We start from the raw sequence: 17,019 nt of genomic DNA on the forward strand, positions 1-17,019 counted from the left end.
CTAAATCCCCAACCCCAAAGGCCTTCTATTTCATATTCCACGTGTCCCTTGCCTTCTATAGCTGGCATTCGCAGGTTATGGTTTAGGATGTCAAATGCTCACTCACACACATGCACACGTTTGCGTGGCACTCGAGACACTTAAATCTGCAGCCAAGAGTGTTGATAGGTGTTTCCACGACGTTTGAAGGCCATGTTGAGACTGTGACACTGGAGCTCATACTGGCCTAGGGGAGTCCTTTATAGGTGAGGTGAGGTGTTTGTTACTTCTGTAATGGTTTGTTTCATGGAGCCTGGGCAATACTGTTATAGCCCCAGCCACCCTGGAACTTGTTATGTAGACCAGGCTAGCCTGGAATTCTCAGAGACCCAGCTGCTTCTGTTTCTGTTGGGATTAAAGGCATTTCACCAGGCCCAGCAAGGTCAGTATTTTTAAGAAAAATGTTGTGTGGTAAGCCATGATTTGTACATCTGGATATTTTTTTTTCTATTTTATATTGTTTCTACTAAGTTCCAAATTATTTTTATGAACACTTAGCCTTCCGTTTGGTTAAAACCAGGAAGCTAAAAAAGCTTAATTTACAACACTTTCTTAGCTCGTTTGTGTGCCACACCCACATGTTTCTCTGTGCAAGAGTGTGTGTGTGTGTGTGCGCGCGTGTGAGTGAGTGTGTGAGAGTGTGTGTGTGTGCGCGCTCACGCACGCAGGTAAATGTGTGTCTCCCTTATGTTTTTTTCTATCACTTGACCTATGAACACCAAAAGTTTTAATAACTTTGAGGAAATTTTCAAAATAAATATAATAGAGTAGTTTTTCACCTCTTTAAAAATAGCCTGATTCAAAAGCACTGAAGTACTGGATGATGTTTTCGTTTAGGAAGGCTTCAAGTGCTTTCTTGAAATGTTGGTGTAAGACCCTGAGTTAAAATGAAGCATTCTGAATTATATCATCTGTAGGAACAGTGGATGTTCATTTAACAACAGAAATACACTTATTTTGTTTTAATATAATGCTGTTAGAATAAATTTGCATTGTGATTTGACTTGAATTCCCTGTGTCTCTTAATTAGGGCATCATTTATTATGTCACAACCTCCTCCAAGTTGGAGGAGTGGCTGGCTAACGAGACAATGCAGGAGGGATTGCGTCTGTGTGCAGACCGGAACTATGTTGATGTGGACCCAACTTTTAACCCAAACATCGATGAGGACTATGACCACCGGCTGGCAGGCATATCTCGGGAGAGTTTCTGTGTGATTTACCTCAACTGGATAGAGTACTGCTCTTCCCGCAGAGCAAAGGTAGAGCTGGTCCCTAGCCTTTGCAGTTCTCTGAATCAGGTTTTTAACAAAAGGAGGAAACAGCCTGTTAGCTACTGTGCATGGCCTTTCCCTGCCCTTCCTGTGTCCACATCATCTTATCTGTGCCAAGCCAGCTCTGCCAAGGCAGCTGGGAGAGAATGGTCCTCCTTGGTATTGCAGCATCCATCCAGGCAACACGACATACACGAGTTGTGGTTCCACAGTGCTTTCCAAAATCCAGTCCATACGCGCTGCCCACCAGACCTAACTATGTTTGTCCCAAATGCAGGTCTAGACCAGTGCTGTCTCTGAGAACTTCCAGCCGTGACAGATATACCCTCCGCAGTCCAGTGTCATACTGGCTTTAACACTTGAAAAGGGTCCTACGTTTTGCTTAGCTGTGATCGTTGTAATAGCTTGTTTAATTGTGACCACTGTTGGACAGTGCACATCTGGGACATTCTGTGGGATTTAGATAAAAACCAACAGCGCACTTTGGAAGTAAAGATTTTTTTGTCTCTTGCAAAATATTCTGATTCTGTCAATCTAGACCACAAACATAAAGTAGGAATCTCCCTGGTAACTTGAATTCAAGTGGTTACCTCAGGGGCACACATTAGGATAATTTGTCCTACCTGAAGTAAGATAAATTATAAATTTTCCAACTACTATTTCTTCGAGGCTTATCACACTCCCATGCCTCTGGCCAGACTATCAAAACCACAAACCCCAGCACTGTGGCCAGGGCTCACTCCCTCTGTGGCTTCTCTGAAGCTGAGCATCCTGTGTCTGTGGTACCCTGGAGCTAGTATCCATCTTAACAGCCAGTGCCTGCAGAGGTATCGCGCTGGTGGCCTTACTTCCCAACTCCGTCCAGGCATCCTGTCATCTTAGCGTCTTCCATCATGTAGAGTCTGAGTGGTAGCCTTTGAACTGTACACCAGATATGCAACCTGTTCTGATCAGAGCCGCTGTTTTAAAGGAGAAATAGTGGACAGGATCAAATGGCCGTCTGAGATGGGGTGGATCAGAGACAACATTTGAGACTGACTTTCCTTCCAAACTTGTAACAAGCAGGTGGCTTTGTTTTGTTTTTCATACATGGAATATACTTAAGGGCTTTGCATAATGTTTTTATATTTGGTTGAGGGCGGGGTTGGCATATGACCATGTTATAATATCCCTTTTCTGGCTTAGGTAGTGTAGAAGTACACTAGCTTTTCATTCAGAAATGGCCTTCATCCTCAACTCAAGCACCCTCTCTCAGAGGTTACTGGAAGGTTGGACATAGCTTGAGGAAGTTCTTCTGCATGTCCATACAACATATATTCAAAGGCTCACCTTGGGGGCTGGGAACTTGACTCATCAGTTAAACACACTTGCTGTTCTTACAGAGGACCTGAGTTCGGTTCCTAGCACACACATGGTGGCCCACAACCATCCAACTAGTTACGACTAGTTCCAGGGGATTCAACACCCTCTTCAGGCCTCCTCAGGCAAACATGCTCATACACATAAAATAAATACTTTTGAGGCCCACGTCCAATCTGGGTGTTCCCATTCTCTTCAGACGCCCTATCATCCACTCAGCCCCGCAGTGTATTCTACCCATCACAGTCCCTTCAGAACACGGCTCGTAGTGCTGCAGGCATTCTGCTCCTGTAACTCCTTTCCTAGAAGGACCTCTGCCCGAGAAAGGCCTCCAAGCTGTGGAGAAGCGCTCACTCCACGCTAAAGGATGCTCACCAGTGTAGCAAGCCTGTCTCCCACCTCCAGTGTGTCCCCAAGGCAGTGTTACGACAAAAACAAAACAAAAAAAAACCTTTTCTTCCTTCTTTGATTATAAAGTTCAGCTCGTTCTTGTCTCTTACTAATTAATTGGATATTTTCTAGTTTCTTAAATACTTATATAGCTTTCTGACATGTTCTTTATTTTTAAAGCCACTTGATGTGGATAAAGATTCTTCTCTGGTGACTCTTTGTTATGGACTCTGTGTTCTGGGACGAAGAGCTTTGGGAACAGCCTCCCACCATATGTCCAGGTAAGAGGCATCTATCCCTGGTTCCAAGAAGATGTGGGGGAGGAGGGGGCTGGAGACGTGGCTCAGCGGTTAAGAGCACTGGCTGCTCTGCCAGAAGACCTGGGTTCAATTCCCAGCCAACATGGTGGCTCACAACCATCTGTAACTCCAGTTCCAGGGGATCTGATGCCCTCTGTGAGCACCGGGCTGGCCAAGTGCATAGACACACACGCAGGGAATACACACATGCACACAATGTTTTAAGAAGAAAGAGTGTGAGAAGCTCTCTGTGACCTAAACTAATTATGTTTTGTTTAGTTAATTGACTGAATTTTTTTGAACTTTCATTTTGTACTATTTTATGATCATTTCATAAGATTTAATTGGTCTCTGCACATGTATAGTATATTTAATTTTCTCCACTTTTCTACATTTCTTCATAATCTTTGTCTAGATCATTTTTCTAATGTGTGCATTTGAAAGAAATAATTCCTATTTTTAAATGTCTTCTGATTACATGTTTTACATTAGACTCTCTTTAGTTTCCTTGGAATCTTCGGCTCTCTGCCTGCTGTCTGTATGAGCTATTACCATGAGTCCTAAGTGAGGCTCCTAGTGAAACAGGACCTGTCTCCTGCGTCTGGCTTATGAGTTCAGACTTTAGTTCCTGGATTCTTCTTTCAACACACTCTTAGAGCAGTGGTTCTCAACTTTCCTAATGCTGCAGCCCTTTAATACAGTTCCTCATGTTGCAGGGAACCCCCATCATAAGATTATTTTGTTGTTGCTTCATAACTGTCCCTTTGCTGCTGTCATGAGTCATAATGTCAGTGTCTGATATGCAGGACATCTGACCTGTGACCCCAGTGGGTCTCAGCCCACAGATTGAGGTCCGCTGCTCTGGATTCCTGATGCAGAGCGGACGTGAGGTTGAATGTCATGAAGACCATGTCAGAATGTGTGCTCTTTATCTCCAACCTTGCAGTAACCTGGAGTCCTTCCTCTACGGATTGCACGCCCTGTTTAAAGGGGACTTCCGGATTTCTTCAGTCCGAGACGAGTGGATCTTTGCTGACATGGAGCTGCTAAGGAAAGTTGTCGTCCCTGGAATCCGCATGTCCATTAAGCTCCACCAGGTAAGAGACAAACTGGCTGTGTTGTTCAATTCATTTTGGGAGTTTGCTCATACTTTGCCATTGAGTCCATGTTGTGTTTTGGGGACCTTTGTAAAGGCTCTCATCTGAACCAGGGAAGAGCCGTAGTAAAGCATTAAAGCCCAGAAACTTGAACCTGTTCCTCAGCAACATCAGTAATGAGTTTTAATATTAATATTCTTTAATATTTATGACCTACGTGTCAACAGTAGACTGAAAAGGAAGGTCTCTATCCTGAAATGCTTGCTTGAGATAAGTGATTGCAGTGAGCATGGGACAGCTGCAAGCGCTGTGTGACTCCTCAGGAGGGCAGCAAACTGCTGCCTTCTTCTCATTTGCCCAGTGCCTCACTGTAGCAGGGCAGGCTCAGAGAAATGACAAATGTTTCCAAAGCTCTCGACCGTGGGAAAAAGACATTGTGGTTATGTCCTGGCATAGAATACCGTCCCCCACATACAATGTGACGTGTTCCTCAAGTGAGGTAAAATCCTCGTTCTTTGGGACCATTATCAGCAAGGGATGAGTTATTTAAATATGGATTACTGTTTTGAAGATCATAGGAAAAACACTCTTTTGGGGTCAAGTATAATTGTCCTTGTTCAGAGTCGCTTTAGAGTTTTGAGACAAAATTCAATATTTAAAAGAAAAGACAGTGGCAGGTCAGTTGCAGTGGGGGATACTATACTAAGGGACTGACTTTGAGCCTTGTATACTCCCTCAGAGAGAGACAGACAGACAGACACAGACAGGGAGTCTTGTTTGTAAATTAATACAAATTATGTTTATCCCAGCTTCAAATGAATGAGACTCAACCTATGAAGTTTTATTAAGTTCTGCACAGTTACTAAGGAATTACCCATAATCTAGATCTCTAATGCTAGACTGGCTACTTCCCCAGCTGTGCTTCCCAAGTACTTGGTCTCCTGAGTAACTAGCTGCTGCTGACATTCAGGTCTGAGCCATGGCGACTTTGGTATCTGTCTTACACTGTTAACTTGGAGGTCTTGGAGGGATACATAGACTCTTTGTTTTATCCGTGCTTCCTGTCTCAGTCTTGCTGACAGTAAACATCTACTGTCCAACATACAGCTGAGTGGTTATTGAGACAAAGAGGCTCTTCAGAATGGGGCTGGGTATCTGAGCCATGTACAGTCAGTCATATCTGGAGGAGGGGCGAGGGCAGGATAAGTGGAATATTGCCACTACTACAGATGTGTTGCTTTATGAAAAATATACTTAGCTTAGAAAAACACAATACGAAGACCTTTTATTACTCTTCCTTAACATTGTGACAGTGTATGTGGGAGTCAGCTCAGCAGCTCAGGGGGTAAAGGCATTTGCTGCACAAACCTGGAGACATGAGTTCAGTCCCTGGAACCTATATACAGTGAAATAACTCCACAGACTCATGCTATGATCAGTACTTTCTATGATCTTGCACACACAATAATACATTTTAAACATGTATGAATAAAAATTAAAAACAACTTTTAAAGAGATAAAAAGACAATATATAAAACTTCAAAATGATTCTTAGTTATCCAGCTTTAGGGAAGGAGTTTGTTAAAGAGCTCAGCAGCACACAGAGCAGTAGCAAGTCCACCCTAACCTAATTAGTAGAACAGCAATGCTCATATCCACAGTAGCATTCATATGCATAGTAGGAAATCAAACCCTGTGTAAGAATTTTTGCTTATCATCCTAGAAGTTATTTTCCTTTTTTCCAAAAACAAAAAGCCCTCTTGCATTTCTCTGTCTAGGATCATTTCACATCCCCAGATGAGTATGACGACCCCACTGTACTCTATGAAGCCATCGTGTCTCATGAGAAGAACCTCGTGATAGCCCACGAAGGGGACCCTGCATGGCGGAGCGCAGTCCTTGCCAACTCTCCCTCCTTGCTGGCTCTGCGGCATGTCATGGACGATGGCACCAATGAGTACAAGATCATCATGCTCAACCGACGCTACCTGAGCTTCAGGGTCATTAAGGTGAGTCTCGGGTCACACGACGGTGACGTAGACATGAGGCTAGCATCTTAGTCCAGCTGGAACGTGTAACGGCCACCGTCTGTTGAGACCGAGCAGGCTGTGCTTTCGTGGTTCACGAACGCTTGCTTACTTTGCACTAGTTCCCTCCCTCCGCACGTGGTTTTCTTAGATGCTATAACGCCTTTGTTTAGCTTACTTCAGTGTTGGTGGCCTTCTGTCTATTACACATGCAGTCCGGACAGTGCTCCTCTCGAAGCCAGCATTCTGTTGCTTCTGAGGTGCTCACTCTCCTCACTTAAAGGAGAATAACAGAGCGTGTTCTTCATTGTGACTCAACGCTAACTGTAACTGGCGTGTTCCTTAGATCCTCCCTCACTCTGACTCATTCGTGTTCACATATGTGTGCATATGTGTGTGAAAATGTTTCAGGGGTTTAGAAAGTTTAGTTTTTGAAATTTATAGTTTATAATGATTCACTTTTGTCTTTAAACACTTATCGTGAGTGTGTATCTATGCATGTGTGTTTATACGCCATGTGCAGCGTTTACGTGGAAGTCAGGAACAGCTTTCAGATTGCTGCTTGCCTTCCACACAATGTGGGTCCCAGGGGTCCTGCTCAGGCTGCCAGGCTTGGCTTTTGGTGAAGATGACCTTTCCTGCTGAGCAATCTCGTCAGCTGCCTGTCTTGCTCGAATCATTTAATCAACCCCATAATATCAGACATCCTCTCAACATGAAACTTGCGCTGCCTGTCCTTTCCATCAGAGCTGCCTAGCTCACTGGTTTGACGAAAGAAAAGGGACTACGTGTTACTTAGTATTTGTAGACGGTGGAGCGAGAGAAGGCAAACTGTAGGTGCTTAGTATTTACCAGTTGGCTCTCCATGAGGGCCTTGGGTTAACTCCTTTCAAAGGGGGCCTTGCATTCACAGCCTTTCAGTTGTCACCACACTGTCACTGTCTCTACACTCTTCTTCCTGGGCCTTTGCCCACCCCCCAGGTGAATAAGGAGTGTGTCCGAGGCCTCTGGGCAGGGCAGCAGCAGGAGCTTGTTTTTCTCTGAAACCAGAACCCAGAGAGAGAGGCAGCATCCAGAATGCCAAGCAGGCACTGCGGAACATGATAAACTCATCTTGTGATCAGCCTATTGGCTACCCCATCTTCGTGTCGCCCCTTACCACGTCTTATTCTGACAGCCATGACCAGCTCAAAGAAATTCTTGGGGGACCAATCAGCTTGGGAAACATCCGGGACTTCATAGTATCCACCTGGCACAGGTAATGGGGTTGTATTGTTCAGTAGTAGTGTGTCCTGGGCCTTGTCAGCTCACCTAGAAAGCCTGGAGAGAAAATGGAGATGCTGGAGTACAGTGTACACTTGCTCTGCCTGAACACCAGAGGCTAGAAACCAGCTCTTCATCTCCAGAAGCTAAGATAAAGCTAACTGGCCTTGGCTGACCGTGGTGAATCTGATGTATCTGTGGCGACATCAGCAGAATTAACACTCCCTTTGCTCCTCTCCCCATGTTGAATTTCCTCACTCTGCTGCAGCATCTTACTTCTTCCGAGAGAAAAAACATTGGACACCTTGCATGTGGATTACTTCCTCTGCCCTTGCGTTCCTTTCCAGCAGCAGGGAGCATCCACACATCTGGTTGTGCCACTAAGAGTCTTTGTTGCCATTGCAGCAGTCCAGCCATCCCCCAGAGGCCAGTCTGGAGTGCGTTAAGTACCCATGCTGCATCTCCCCTGCCCTTCGTCTGAGAAGCCTGACGAGGGTAGAGCTGCATTAGAGTGTGGCGGACAGTAAGGAGAAGTTACGGAGTATTATAAACCGATTCTCAGTTTCTTACTCATCAAAGCATAAAGAAATGGGGCTATGAACTAAAGCCACAGATTCTTAATGGTGTCTTTAAACGTTCTGAGGACTAGTCAGTGCTTAAAGAATCAGGCTGCTTTACCCTCTAATGGAACGTAAGCCAGGCCAGAGTAACGTTCAGAGAGATTTCATTTTCAGAAACTTGAGTTTCATCCCAGGGAGAAATAGCATATAGGCTTGGTAATGGTTCGCCAGTGAACCAGGGCATTCTTGGGGCAGGGTATCCAGTGGCAACTGTCAGGGAAGCCCTTTGTCTTCCTGGATTTAAAAACAGCAAAACCTAAACCAGGAGAGAAGGCAGAGGCAGCTGTCTAGCAACAGGTACAGCAGTGCCGTTCACAAATCGGGTCTCGGCTTGCTCCGCAGACACTGGCAAGAACTCTGCTGTCAGTGCTCAGTATGGTAGTTCACACCTGTAATCCCAGCATTCAGGAGGCGGAGGCAGGAGGATTGCTGAAATACATACCGAATTCTTGACCACTCTAGGCTACAGAATGAGGGCCTGTCTCATATAACAAAGGTGTTCTTTTGTTTTTTGTTTTTTGTTTTTTGGGGGGGGGAGCAGGAAGTGTTTGTTTGCTTATTTGTTTTTAGGTTTTGAGACAGGGTCTCTCTGTGTAGCTCTGGCTGGCTGTCCTGGAACTCACTGTGGGTCAGGCAAGCCTGGAACTCAGCAAAACAAATGCCTCTGCCTCCTCAGTGCTGGGATTAAAGTGTGAGCCACCAGCTCCCAGCCAAACAGAGATTCCTGACTGCACCTGGGGTCCAAACTGTGTTCTGCACAGCTCTCCATTGTGGTGGCTGGACAGGGAGATGGAGCTATAGAACGGACAGAAGGACTTGAAGCAGTGAGTAGGGTGGGGATTTGCTTCCCAAGCTGTTCTTGGGAAACAGACGTGTTTCCTGATAACTGGTTATACCAGGAAGGCTTTGCAAGGTAGACATTGACGACTCGGAAGAGTAGAGGACCGATTTCAACGTGATGGTGGGCTAAGGCTTTCTGCTTTACAATTTTTCTGCAGGCTAAGGAAAGGCTGTGGAGCCGGCTGTAACAGTGGTGGCAATATTGAAGATTCTGACACTGGAGGTGGAACTTCCTGTCCTGCTAACAGTGCCACCACTGCCAGTGATCCCCACAACAGTGTGCCCCAAGGAAGCACGGGACACCCGGGGCAGGGAGCAGGATCCGGACTCCACCCGCCCACCACATCATATCCTCCAACACTAGGTGACTGGAGACTGGATTCTGTGTTATGTTGGCCCTTTAGCTGTCGGGAGGAAGCCAGTGTATGAGTGTGTGCGTGTGCGTGCAGGCACGTAAAGGAGCGTGGTAGTTAATTATACCGGTGTTTGTTTCAGTCAGTGATGCGTGTGTATAGGTCTGGCGCATGTTTGTGTGCACACCTTTAATGTCAGCACGCAGGAGACAGAGGCAGGCAGCTCTGAGAGTGAAGCCAGCCTGAACCATATAGCGAGTGCCAGGATAGCCAGGACGACCCAGAATAAAAACCCAAAACCCAGATTTCTATTACATTTGTAAGCAAATGATATTCGATTCTTCTGTCTTAACTCTTCTGTTTACACGAGACTGTCAGTCACTTACTACTCTCTTTGGCTACTCCCTTTAAAAATGGACTCCCTGGGACAGACCTTGTAAGTCTCTTGACACCTCACACTAGGAATTTTTAAAGGCAACAAGTTTCTCTCAAATGGGTACTCAGCAGCCAGCCCTTCCACCTGGGAGCTTTGTCATTGTCCTCCCTCTCTCTCTCTCTCTGTCTGTCTTTTTCTCTCTGTCTCTCTGTCTCTGTGTCTCCCCCCCCCTCTCTCTCTGTGTGTGTGTGTGTGTGTGTGTGTGTGTGTGTGTGTGTGTGTGTGCAGAATATTTCCTGTCTGCTCAGCAGTTTCCACAAACCTTGTAGTCACTGTAGCCATCCTGCTGCAGTGCACCTCAGTGTGACCCCCGACCCCCAACCCGTCCCACCCAGCCAGCTGTCATTCTACTCTTGTCCTCTGAGCTTAACTCTTAGGTTCCACTGCATGGGACATCACTCAGTGTTTCTTTCTGAAAGAGTTTATTATTTTCATTGTATGCGTATGAGTGTTTGCCTGCATCTTGTGTTGGGCAGCTCATGTATGTAGTGCCTGCGGAGGTCAGAAGAGGGAGTCCATCCCCTGGAACTGGGGTTACAGATGTGTGAGCCACCTAGAATTTGAATTTTAAAAACTTTAGGAAATATATACATATAGTTTTATGTAAATCTTACAAGAAAATCTTAAGTATTTATTTCTTTTTGGTAACTTAAGAGTTAATGCTAAGGGGTTGGGGATTTAGCTCAGTGGTAGAGTGCTTGCCTAGCAAGCGCAAGGCCCTGGGTTCGGTCCCTAGCTCCGAAAAAAAGAAAAAAGGAAAAAAAAAAGAGTTAATGCTAAGTTCTCTAAGTTTATGGAGTGATAGCTTAGGGAAGACAGTTTTCACAAGCATGAAGGCCAGGCGGAGCTTGTCTCAGTTGATGAGAGCTGTTATTGCTTCCTGCCAGGCACTAGCCACAGTGCCCACTCGGTGCAGTCCAGTCTGGTCAGACAATCACCGGCACGCGCCTCCATGGCCAGCCAATCTTCCTACTGCTACGGCAGCCGGCATTCGTCCCTCCGCATGTCCACCACGGGGTTTGTGCCATGCCGGCGATCCTCTACCAGCCAGATATCACTTCGAAACTTGCCGTCATCCATCCAGTCCCGCCTCTCCATGGTAAACCAGATGGAAGCTGCCAGCCAGGGTGGCATGGGCTGTGTGCAGCATGGCCTGCCCTCCTCCAGCAGCTCCAGCCAAAGCATCCCGGCCTGCAAGCATCACACCCTCGTGGCCTTCCTGGGGGCAGAGGGCGGTCAGAGCGGTGCCACTGAGGCCCAGCCAGGCAACACCTCGAGTCCTGCCACCATTTCACATGCCAGAAAGGGGGAAGTGGTTTACAGGGTCCAGGTGAGCAGGCCAGGGGCCTTCGCCTTTTGTTTGTATGTCAGTCTTGTTGAATGGGGACTCCTGTGTAAGGTTGACTCATTTAGGTGGGGGAGTAGAGCGCTTTGAGATGTAGGGAAGTTCGTTTCTGCCAACCTGAGAACCGAGGCAGCAGCTTTCGTGGCAGGAGGCCTTGTTTCCTACTTGGTGCTGATACAGAGTCATCACAGGACGGCGTCCAAAGGGAATTGACTCAGGGCCGTATAGATTTTCTTTAAATTTCACAGTAAGCGGGGAGAGCTTGCAATGCAGAAAAAGAGAGTCCTATGAGAGAAATTTTGTTTTGTTTTAGCCTTATATTTTTCATTGACAAAGGGAAATGAGTTGGAAATGATCCTCATGTATCTGTTTAGATTGTGGATCTCAGTCAGATTCTGGAAGGGATCAACGTGTCAAAAAGGAAAGAGCTACAGTGGCCTGATGAAGGAATTCGGTTAAAAGCTGGGAGAAACAGCTGGAAAGACTGGAGTCCTCAGGAGGGCATGGAAGGCCATGTAAGTTCTCCCGGTCATCAGACTCACGTACGTTTTAGCTGGTCTGTGTCTCTCTGCCTGAGTGGTTAGCAGAGCTGCACGGGCTTGGGGTGAGGGCAGTCAAGGTCTAACTGTGTGTTTTCTTCTGAGATAATAGGTGGTTCACCGATGGGTGCCTTGCAGCAGAGACCCAAGTACAAGGTCCCACATCGACAAGACAGTGCTTCTTGTCCAGATCGATGATAAATACGTGACTGTAATTGAAACCGGGGTTCTAGAGCTGGGGGCAGAAGTGTGAGCGCGTGCTGCACACCTGGGCTCCTCTCCTGGCTTCTCAGCCCCGGGAGAGAAAGCACGGTTGCCGAAGATCCACCTACGGGGACCGACCGCCTGCCCTTCTCAGCAAAGGCTTGACCAGTGGCTTGGTTAAGCTCCTCTCCACCCTGACTCCTGTCACGGTCGTCATCCTCAAAGCTGAAGTATTTTTTTAAGTTAGCTGCATGAAAGGCAGAGCTGTGGGAGCCTCCGGATGGAAGGCTCTCCATGCATCCATGCTTTGACCCGCGGACTCTCGTCTCTAACTCTAAGCTCATATTTTTCTAATTTCTTTGCCAAAAACAGTTGCCATGGTTTTTGTTGTAGAAAATGAAATCCACTGACCATGATCTTTGCAAACAGACCCATGTGGAAGCGTTGGGTTCGACATGTAACAGTGTAAAGTTTAATGTACAGTGAGAAAGAGGATGGACAGACAGACGTAGGTTTATCTTAGTCCTTGAACACTAAAAACTTTAATGAAAAAAACTGCACTAATTTTTTACAGCAATGCACTAAATCTGAGGTTTCTCAGAACGTTTATTTATATATAAAAATAAAATACCATTATTTAAATTGCCTTCAGGACAAGCCCCTCCCTTTCCTGACGCAGCCAGCAAACCGCTGCTCCTTTTCTGTTAGCGCGCTGGGCGCTGGAGACACTGGCAGCTTCATCCCTCGCCTTTCCCAGAGCTGGGGATCAGTGCATCCACCTGGCGAGGGATCGCCCGTGTGCCACACATGTCCAGCGTGGCAGGTCCTGTCAGGGTTACTTCTGGAACATACTTTTGCTTTTTAAGACGAAGACAAAGGCCCAGGAATTGAAGAAAGGATCAGTTGCCTCTTATTTAAAGAGTTCCTAGCTCTTGACATTACTCACATGAAGTTCAGTTTCACAAGTAAAATGTTTTCAAACAAAATTGTCTATGTGGTCAGTTCTTGATCTGCCATCAATAGCAGCTCTCTGCTCTCTGCTCCTTCCCGCTCTTTCTCCATTACTTGAATTTATTTTCTGTAATGTATAGTGTATACCTGTCTTTAAAATATTTATGACTGTGAAAATGACTTAATTCATATGTTGTCCCATAAATTATATTGGTTTTTTAAAAGAGCATGTATTCAGGAAATATGTACCTTGGATTTACAGTGTGGCTGCGTACAAACTGCAGTTTAGGGTTCATTTGCAACTTTAAGCATTTTTTAATTTGTTTTAAATTCCAAAGAAAATGGCCCACCTCTTCTGAGCACCTGGGGCAGCCGTCTGTCTCCCTGCGGACAGACAGTAGAAGGCAGTAGGTCAGTTCATTCTGATGTCCCATGATTACCCTGTCCAGTTATGACCATTCCAACGTGTGGCTTCTGTATTAGGCCACCCTAATGTCGTATCCTCTGAGGTGAGAGGAGAGAGCTGACGAGGATACAGGCGTCGGGTGTACAGCACTGCAGGAACAAGGAGCACTAACAGCAGGCTAGAGGACCTCTGACAGGATGGCTTCAAGCCCTGTTTGTAGTTCCTTCTGTTACTTTAAAGTCGGTGTTCAGAACCCAATGTGCCTTGTATTGACGTTTCCATAGACTTCTAACTTTGCAGACTTTATCCTTTAAAAATATTTGTCAAAAGACTTGCTGAATCTTTACAAAAAGGGGCACTTTCTCTTTGTAAATTGACCACTGTAAAGTGTATTTTCCCACTACAGTTACTCTGTCCCAGCCTCTTACTTGGGCAAATCTCTGCTGGCCGGTGTGTTCTGGGGTCTGGCTGTGTTTAACCTTCCCAAAGGACTTGTGCTCCCTGCTGCTTGCTTGTTCCCTGCTCAAAATGAGTCTGCTCTTGCCATGGCCGTTCCCAGGCGGCGAAAGAGAGGGTTTGCCATCTAAGATGGAAAATAATCCATTTCACCAGAGAAAGAATCAGAAGATAAACTGTAGATGACTTGGTCAAAGGGTCAGAGTTCTGTTCATGCCTGATCTCCCTAATAATCGTTAGATGTTATATGCGCTGAAAGGAAGGTTCCATATGTCAGACAGAGCTCTGTATGGAACATGTACAGTGAGTCCTAACTGGGAGAGTTGGACACTTTCCTTGAAACAAGTTATTGTTTGTTACCATATAACTTTATTAAATTTTGAGTTAGGAACCCTAAGAGAAGTCTTGTTTTTAGTTTTTTAGTCTAAAACCAATAACCTTCAAAAAAGAAAGTACTACTTTTCTAATTACAGCAGGAAAGATAATGATAATTAAAGATTTGTGTTTTAAGATTAAGTTTATCATCATTTGTTTTTCTTCAAGTACCCAGTGTTTTGGGTTTTCTGCTTAGCTTTTTCACTAAAATGCAGAATTCCGACATGCTTTAGTCCATAACTACGGGAACTTAAGAGTTCCATAGTTTTGCAGGTAATTTAGAACCGCTCTGTGGCTCCTTGGACGCCGCTGCCTGATCGAGGTCTGTTCTTTGGTTTTCCCCTTTATCTTGCCCCATTGTAGGAGGACAGTGCGGCAGGGGCCTTGTCTTCGGCAACCAAGAAGCAACAACAAAGCAGCCTGTCTGTAGCCCTAAACTAAAAGCTGTTGGTGAACCCTGGGCCCGTGCACCATGTCCACGCAACGCGCTTCACTTTCTCCACAAATGTGGATTAGCACACAGTGGTGCCATGGGAGCTGGGAGGGTAGAGGTGGGGCGGGCAGAGGCTTTACAGAGAAACAGTAATTGCTCTTTAGGCACTCAGGGAAGAGCTCCATCAGCAGCGGAGAAGCCAGATTGCAGGGGTTTTGAATTTTTTTTCAAGTATATTGATAATAGTTAAGGACCGTGAACCAGAAGATAAGGGACAATATATTTCTCTCTTGAAAGGCACATAAAAAATGACTCTGGTACTGAATGTCAAGCAGTGCATGCAGATTCTTACAGAGCAAACCATAGCTCTCACTAAGAACTTTCTGGATTGGTTTATTTTATTTCTCTCTCTCCTCTCAAAATATAAAACACAGCCTCACATTTGAGCAAGAGCCACCTGCCGCTTTACACTGTACAGTTTCCCACCAGCATCCTCCTGCCTCAGCCCAGACTTACCTGATGAGTCTGTCTTGCATCACTCATCAAAAACTGGGTCTTTAGTGTTTGCCCAGTGTCTAAAATCATCCATCTCTTTAGGTAAATTTCAGTCAGCCTTTGTTCTAAATATATGACTTGAAAAAAATTCTTTGAATTCTTTGAAGTTGTGTGTACACTACTGCAGTGTGAACTGTTGTCCAGTGTATCAGTTGCTTTCATATTTAAAGTGCTTTTCTATTAGTATAAGCAAATTTATTTCTGCATTTTTGCCTTTAAAGTCCTTAGTATTCTTTCTCATCTCTTTTTTAATAGCTACATAAAGTTACTTTGGACACAGACCCACTGAACTTTCCACGTGAGATGATCCGTCTCTCCCAGAGGCATTTTCTGAACTCCAAGATGAATGGAGACCGTCAGTTAAAGCTTTAAGTGGTGGGTGTAGCCTGTTGCTGGCCTTGAACTTTGTGTTTCAGGCTTAGATGGATAGTGAGCCTTTCTGATGGGGCAAAGGAGGGATATTAGATACCGCAGTGTATTTAGGTGATAAGAATTTTATACACAGGCTTTTTATTCTAAGTATTTGAAGACCAGCTGTTTTCTTGGTTTCTCTTTTCAAGCCATCTAGTTGTTAGGCACCACCCAGGCAGCCACATTAGGAAGTTGTCACCTATTTACAGGCTGTAATCAGAAAGGAATTGCTTATCAAACAGGTCTGGAAGGATCTAATGTGCTTCAATGCAGATGTCTCTCTTTTGTGATAGAGTCATCTGTCCAGAACTGTCTGGTGAGAATTTCTCTTTCTTGCCTAGAAAGGTGTTCTTTCTGAGTTGGGGCTGAAGTCCATCTCTGAGCTGAACATCCCGATGTGCCCATTTGTGGGCTCAGCATCGAGGTCCGGGAAGTGAAGTCAGGCAGGGTTACACACAGCTTCTGTGCCACACTCATACCTATTATAGCCGTTCCTTTTTCCTGGCTTCAGCTCTGTGCCTGACAGTTTGTGATCCTCTGGAGCCAGTGAGGGGAAGGGGGGGAGGTCCTCTGACAGGCGGTGAGGATGAATCTGTCACCTGCACAGTAGAGGATGTCATGACTGCTCCAGGTGACTCTGGGGTTTGGTGTGCTTGTTACTGAACAAAATTACTTCCTAAGCTTGAGTCTGCAGCCAAAATGACAGGAATGAGAAGGCTCTTTTTGCCTATGCTTTCTTAAAACTGTAGATGAGTAAATTGTCAACATGGATGATGTTAGCCCTCTACAAGCCTGGCATGGAGCTCTGCATGGGGGAAAGGAAGAAGCAGTGTTAGAAATGGTTGTGGGCGACTGTGCCTGTGGAAGGAGAGCGGCTTTCCCTTTTCTCCTCATGGGCTCTGAAAGGTCATTGCCTTTACCAGCATCCAGTATACACCAGAGATAAGGGTATGTGTCCATGCGCGTGTCTGTGAGTGTGTGTGTGAGCGTCACTGTAAACAGCTTGTAAATACTATAGTTGTTTAAAATGGAAAATAAAAGCTGAGAAGTCTTTTGACATATATTGATCAGAAAAAAATACAGTATTGACTGTGGATAAAAACAGGAAATAAATTTTTTCATTTTGCCTTCTGTCTTTTTTTGGGGGGTGGTCAAAATTTTTAAAGAGGATACAGTGTGTTAGTTGTATGTGGCATATTCTTTTTTTTTTTAAAGATTTATTTATTTATCATTATATATAAGTACACTGCAGCTGTCTTCAGATACACCAGAAGAGGGCATCGGCTCTCTTTACAGATGGTTGTGAGCCACCATGTGGTTGCTGGGAATTGAACTCATGACCTCTGGA

The 17,019-nt window shown here is 45.3% G+C and overlaps 1 protein-coding gene across 1 annotated transcript in view; it reads left to right on the plus strand.

The window, feature by feature from the left end:
- The window catches only part of Pcnx1 (pecanex 1), a 134,174-nt gene extending 117,378 nt beyond the window's left edge, over positions 1-16,796 (plus strand). Inside the window, 10 exon segments of the mRNA XM_032908069.1 lie at positions 1,070-1,300; positions 3,242-3,342; positions 4,307-4,457; positions 6,236-6,466; positions 7,466-7,540; positions 7,543-7,742; positions 9,366-9,571; positions 10,884-11,326; positions 11,716-11,856; positions 11,993-16,796. Coding sequence (XP_032763960.1) covers positions 1,070-1,300; positions 3,242-3,342; positions 4,307-4,457; positions 6,236-6,466; positions 7,466-7,540; positions 7,543-7,742; positions 9,366-9,571; positions 10,884-11,326; positions 11,716-11,856; positions 11,993-12,133 — 1,920 coding nt within the window. The 3' untranslated portion in view covers positions 12,134-16,796.
- Positions 16,797-17,019: the final 223 nt, after the last annotated feature.

The sequence above is a fragment of the Rattus rattus genome, chromosome 7 (genome assembly GCF_011064425.1).
Source record: "Rattus rattus isolate New Zealand chromosome 7, Rrattus_CSIRO_v1, whole genome shotgun sequence".
In the NCBI taxonomy this organism is placed as follows: domain Eukaryota; kingdom Metazoa; phylum Chordata; class Mammalia; order Rodentia; family Muridae; genus Rattus; species Rattus rattus.